Source organism: Protomyctophum parallelum (genome assembly GCF_964188405.1).
Source record: "Protomyctophum parallelum genome assembly, chromosome: 3".
Classification (NCBI taxonomy): Eukaryota; Metazoa; Chordata; class Actinopteri; order Myctophiformes; family Myctophidae; genus Protomyctophum; species Protomyctophum parallelum.
The window spans coordinates 26,064,571-26,070,729 of NC_139698.1; the positions used below are offsets into that span (position 1 = coordinate 26,064,571).

A 6,159-nucleotide genomic window follows, 5' to 3' on the forward strand; every position below is an offset into this window, starting at 1 on the left:
TGAAAACTTGCCAACGCTTCATCTTCTTAACACTGGCAGGTATAAACAGTGCAAATGTACAAGATGAATGCAACTACACAGATTTGCTCAGTTGTTGAAACCGCATGGTGTTTGTTCATTTATGTACGTTTTAATATATTATCTGGAATCAACCTTGGTACAGAGAAAAGCACCACAGTACAAAAAAACATAGGTCTTATACGGTGCCAAATAAACATTGTGCGTTGTTTTATTTCTTGCAGAAATTGTAACGTTAAGACGGTTAACAACAGAATGGTGTTTCATGGGTTATAAATATACATCCTTAGGCATTCCACAGTCTTCACAAAATGGTCTGAAGTAGACCTTCTTGGAAGCAGACATCAGATGGCCATTTTAGATCTTCCCGGGGAAATTTCCTTCCTCAACCTGGTCATCCCACTTTTGAACCTAGGAGATATTTGAAAGAGATTAGCTTTCCCTATTCTGGGTCAAACACACACTTGCCAGATCTATAAAATCACAACACAATGGACTTTTGAACCTAGGAGATATTTGAAAGAGATTAGCTTTCCCTATTCTGGGTCAAACACACACTTGCCAGATCTATAAAATCACAACACAATGGATGTCTTATTATACTTTTTTTTAAATGTAATGTCTTAATCTTACTATACATTTTTTTAAGGTGAATGTCTTCACCCAAAATAGCCGATGGTTGCCACATTGTGCTTTAGAGATGGTTAAACACACCCGAGAACCGCATTCTATACAGAGCACCTCCAAAGACATTGGGGTTAAGTAGTGTCTGGCACAAAAGTAGACAAATAGCATATTTTAACAAAAGAGCTACAATAGGACCACTTTAAAAAACATAATGGACCATCCAACCTAGAGTTTGTTGATTAAATGGAGAACACATGATAGAGCCCAAAACACAAAGGCAAGCCAGAACAGACTGCTGGCATGGTAACAGCTATGTGTACTAGGGATGTCAGGGGTTAACCGGCTAACCGGTTAGCCGACCGTTAAGAAACATCCGGATATTTTTTATCAGCCTTAACGGTTAATTTCCGCATTTTCCTGATGGAATTATTTTGGTCATGGGGAGATGTCTTTACGTTAAACCGACCCAGGGAGGCGCAAGAGTGTAGTCTATGTCCAAGAGAGCACACAGAGCACACTAGAATGAGAGAAATGACTTCCGCACCGGCCCGGGAGGGGAGCTTTAGAGTTACAGAAAAGTTGCATGAAATGGTAGAGGATTTGACAGCCGATTCTGAAACTACACGCCGTGGTGCCGAGCCTGCAGCTAGGCCTACTGATGAAGAGGGCAATGATGTCGCTGTGCGCGAGGAAAATGAGCCAGGCGGCGGCCCTGATGAGAATGCTAACAGCAGCGCAATGAGACTACTCCTTGGGCATTACGTTACGCCCTCGGACACAGGTTCAAATAGTGGAGAGCTACTTGAGAGATAATTCTGCTCCCTTGGAAATTAATCCATTGGACTGGTGGAAAGCAAACCGCCACCGTTACCCCAGACTGGCTACTTTAGCCAGGCGATACCTATGTGTACCAGGCACTTCTGTTCCCTCCGAGAGAGTCTTCTCGGCAGCCGGGTTAACGGTGAACAGACTACACACTCGACTGACTCCAGAACATGTTGACATGTTAATCTTCCTGAATAAAAATGGTTAGCCTAAGTCGCCATGTTGGTAGGTAAGAATCTGGACACTTTATTTTGTTTAAAAAATTTTTTTTGAGTGGACCCACGAATGAGCTGTCAGCTGTAAACGAGACAGACTCAACCAGCAATACTCTCTTGTGTGAAGTGCCGCAGGAACTTGTTGCAGTGCCGCGATTAAGACGACGCATGTTTAATTTTGTTTTATTTGTTTGTTTGAAGCCTAACAACTTATTTCTTATTGCTAAATGCTGCACTGCTGTTTGAGAATGAATAAATGTGTACCATTCGCCTACCACGTTAATTCTGTGTCTTTGCATATTTAATTTTCGGGAAAAAAAACAACCACTATCCGTTAAAGACCCGGTTAATCCTATCGGCTAACCGGTTGGGAAACTATCCGTTATTGACATCCCTAATGTGTACCGTTATGTCAAATTGAGGTCTGACCACACATAAGTACCACTCAGTTCAGACGAGTCTGATTTTAAACCAACTATTTCATGTCTTATTGATGCCCAACTACAGAACGGCAGTAGGTGGAATGCAGCCGTTCTGTTGTTCCAAAACCATAGTCGTTTGGAAACATAATGGCATAATGGGCCCTCCACACCAACGACTGCAACAATATGGTTTTAAAAAAATCATTCCAACTCAAGTAGACGACTATAGAATCCAAACCACGGCGACTTGTGCTCGAGTGCTTGGAACTTGGAAGGCCCCTTTATTGTGTATAATGTTAAAATTATACGTCACCCATCCACCCTAATGTCAATAGTGGACAGGCTGATAAGTCAGTTGCAGAGGATCTCTGATAAACAGCAGGTTGGTGAATACATACCCAGCTCATGGGACAGAGGCTCTTGTAGACTCTCTGGTACCACTGACATGGAGCGATGTCCTGGCCTTTCGCATCCAGGGCCTTATTGCACCGGTGGAAGTCTGGAGTGGAGACAGACGACATCCTAAGGATACTGGCCACTTTATAAGACATGATCCAATAGCAACAACCATATTAGATAAATAAAATGTTTAGCACAGGCAACACTGTCAAAATAGGACAGGGAATTATTGGGAGGGATTATCAGACCACTATGAACAAAGTGGCCCATGACACAGGCATGAATTATTGTTGTCAAATACAAATAATATGGGTGTTAAGGGTGCCAGTGTTGAGCCTTGCAGTTGCAGATTGGGTAAAGGTAATGTTAAATAATAGTCAATGAATAAGAGTTGTGTAATTTCTTAATCCTATAAATTATGCTTTGAAAAATATAATGTACACCACCTTACAAATAATAAAATAAATCACTTATTAAGTGAGAGGGAAAGCCAACAACAAAAAGAGAAGGGCTCAGACTCCCTCCAAAAGCCAGGCCACATTAGTGAACAAATGGTAAATGGTGCATTTAGCCTTTATCCAAAACACTTCACATAGATGTGTGTGCATTACATTCACCCATACACACACACACACCGATAGCACTTCGACACCAACTCTGGGGGAGCCGGGATCGAACTGGGAACCTCATGGTTCCCATCCGGCCACTCGACCCCTGATCCACTGCCGCCGATAGTGGAGCTCGTACGTCAACATTGCTAACATAAAGACACATTTGACAGGGGCATCTTGCCATAAATCCACTGCCAGAACATAATGTAAACATAATGTAAAAACGTATGTAGTTACTATCCATGTTGTAAGATAGTGTTTGTATGAAAAGTAAACACAATTTTTTGTATTCAAACCATTTACAACTCTGTTAAGATTTCAGAAAGTTATGCTTTTAATTGTGGACAGGCAGACCACCTGCACCAATAGACTATAGATAGATAACGTACATAGAGTAATAAGAACCTAAATGCATTAGGAGACACGCCTAACACCTCTCCTAATGGAGGTTGCGTTGTCTCATTGCTCCAATGAACAGCAGCAGCCAATGAGGTATAAATCCACCACTGTTGGCAGCTGGTATGTATCGTTGTCATTTTCCTTTTTTTTGCTCTTACTGTAAAGCACTTTGAACTGCACTCGCTGCCTGAAAAATGTGCAATATAAATAAAGATTGATTGATTGATCGTTGTCGTTTTCCTTGTATGAATGCCATGCCCTAGAGCAGACATGTCAACAGACTGAATAGAACTGGTACCAGGGGGCTATAAGTTCAGTAGGCTTATAAACAAGGCCCTAAAGTCGGTTATACTTCAGCATTGATGATTTAAATTTAATAATCAGCTAGTGTGAATCCCTGATTGTGTGACGAATCGACGATGCATACTTTATGCAGACAATAAAGGAAATAGAGGAAAGGTCGAGAGAGGAGATCCATCACAGCCCGCTGTATTCTGACAAGATTTAAAGTGACGTTCATATGCAGTTAAATATACAATAGGGTATAACTGAGACAATGCTTTGCTGAAGAATATATTAGCATTTGGGTCTCCGGAGTAAAAGGAAACCACAGAAATAACGCAATCCAGTTAACAGTAGACCTCTTCTCTTGCCAGGATGACAAGTCCGCCAGTTGCCTGCTAGGTCATTGGGTGCTGTCTTTTATTTAATTGTCGACAATGGACTTTCACAGCCACAGTCAGTGACACGCAAAGCAAAAATCAGGCCTTATTAAGCCTCAAGTCTACCTGCTGCAATCAGCTTGTATCACCAGAATAAACGTGGTCCTTCTTGCAGGGGCGCAATAACCGCAGGGACGCGGGGGACGAATCCCCTGCCAGCGTCACATTGGTCCCCCCCAGATGAGTTAGGGGGTCCCCCCTGGCTGGGGGGGGTCCCCCCCTGTATCCCCCCTGGCTCCAAAGTTATCTTAGGAGTAATACTTTTGAAATCCTGCGTTCATAAACACGATATATTTTGAAGCATATATTTGATCCACCCCTGTTTAAATCCCAAAATGGTTTGGCCCGTTCTAAGTTCGGAAGTTGGGAGTTGTTACACCGCAATCAGTGACCCAATGTGCTTTGCACTCTGTAATGATTCTAATAATACAGGAACAGGATTCAATAGGTCAGCACTTTTGGTGTCACGCACCACTTTTGGTAAGACGATCAGTAGATGAATGGATTTACTTTATCCTTTTCATGTCAAGGACCCCCAAATGGACACGTATTAGCCTGCGGACCCCCCCATTGGAAGAGAAGAGAAGGACCCCCATAAGAGAAGATTTATACAGCTCGGACGGACCCTATTATAATGCCATTTCTAGCAGTGGGACTCCAATTGATAATCAATGTTAATTTAAAAAACTGAGAGCGTCCACATGACATGCCACAAACTATCATGTAGTTGTACCTCTGGGGGTCCCCGGACCCCACTTTGGGAATTATATTATTATTTTGGGGGATTTGGGGAAAGGAGGAGATCGACGCCGCTATTAAGCACAACTGTCAACACCAGGTAAGGCGCTGCAGGTTTTTCTTTCCTCTCGAGTTGCATGGGTTTAACACTAACTACATGTTGATGTTAAAACATCCTCTCCTGAAAACTTCCCAGGTGTTGTACATTTTATATAGGATAGGCTAACTTACAGATCAGATGGTCAGTGAGTTTTGACCTGTTCGAGGCGCTGCTGATAATGTGGTTAAACTTTTACGTTTTGAGACAAATGGGGAGGAGGAGGAATCACAGCCAGGTAATTCATAATAATAATAATAACTGTGCCAAAACGCAGTTTTGTATGTACATTGAGTCACTGGAACAACCTCTCTGTAGTCCGACCCCAAACCCTAACCATAAACCCACGTTTGTGTGGAGGAGGAGGAGGAATCACAGCCAGGTAATTCATAATAATAATAATAACTGTGCCAAAACGCAGTTTTGTATGTACATTGAGTCACTGGAACAACCTCTCTGTAGTCCGACCCCAAACCCTAACCATAACCCCACATTTTTGTGGTTAGACATCCCCCATCCCCCCCTCCCCTAGGGTGGTGGGGGGGACGGGGGGGGGACGGATTTTTCGGCGGCGCCCTACATCCCCCCCTAGCGTTCGGTCCGTGTTGCGCCTCTGCCTTCTTGTATTTTGTATAATTTTGTTAAATCTCTTATATAACGTTAAGATCCTCCTCATGCAGGTAATTCTGTATAATGCGATAATGTTTAAGTATAACAAGTCAACAAAATCCATGGCAGGCCTCACCTAGGTAGTTCTGATAGCAGTTGCGGGTCTGGTTGACGTTGGGAAACCGGGCATCAAAAGGCGCCGTCTTGTAGTTCTGGATCTTCTGTTCAATGGTTTCAGCCATCTTTACCTTTAATAAGTCCAATTAGAATTAACCCTGCAAACAAAAAAAACGTAGTCGTTAACTATTCACGTTTGCAAGACACCTCGATTCAATTGGATTAGATTCGATTTTAGATAATATTAGATTAGGTTAAATACTTAAATTAGATCAGCCAAACACAGCAAGGGTAAAGACGCACGCGCACCTGTCATCTGGTCTCTGACCTGATTTGACACCATCTACCGCTGCAGTATGT

The 6,159-nt window shown here is 42.7% G+C and overlaps 1 protein-coding gene across 1 annotated transcript in view; it reads right to left on the reverse strand.

The window, feature by feature from the left end:
- Nucleotides 1-206: 206 nt before the first annotated feature.
- The window catches only part of cox6b2 (cytochrome c oxidase subunit 6B2), a 6,774-nt gene continuing 821 nt past the window's right edge, over nt 207-6,159 (reverse strand). Inside the window, exons 2-4 of the mRNA XM_083761868.1 lie at nt 5,819-5,957; nt 2,506-2,606; nt 207-429 (exon numbers count right to left, since the gene is read on the reverse strand). Coding sequence (XP_083617994.1) covers nt 376-429; nt 2,506-2,606; nt 5,819-5,924 — 261 coding nt within the window. The 5' untranslated portion in view covers nt 5,925-5,957 and the 3' untranslated portion in view covers nt 207-375. The remainder of the gene's footprint in view (nt 430-2,505; nt 2,607-5,818; nt 5,958-6,159) is intronic.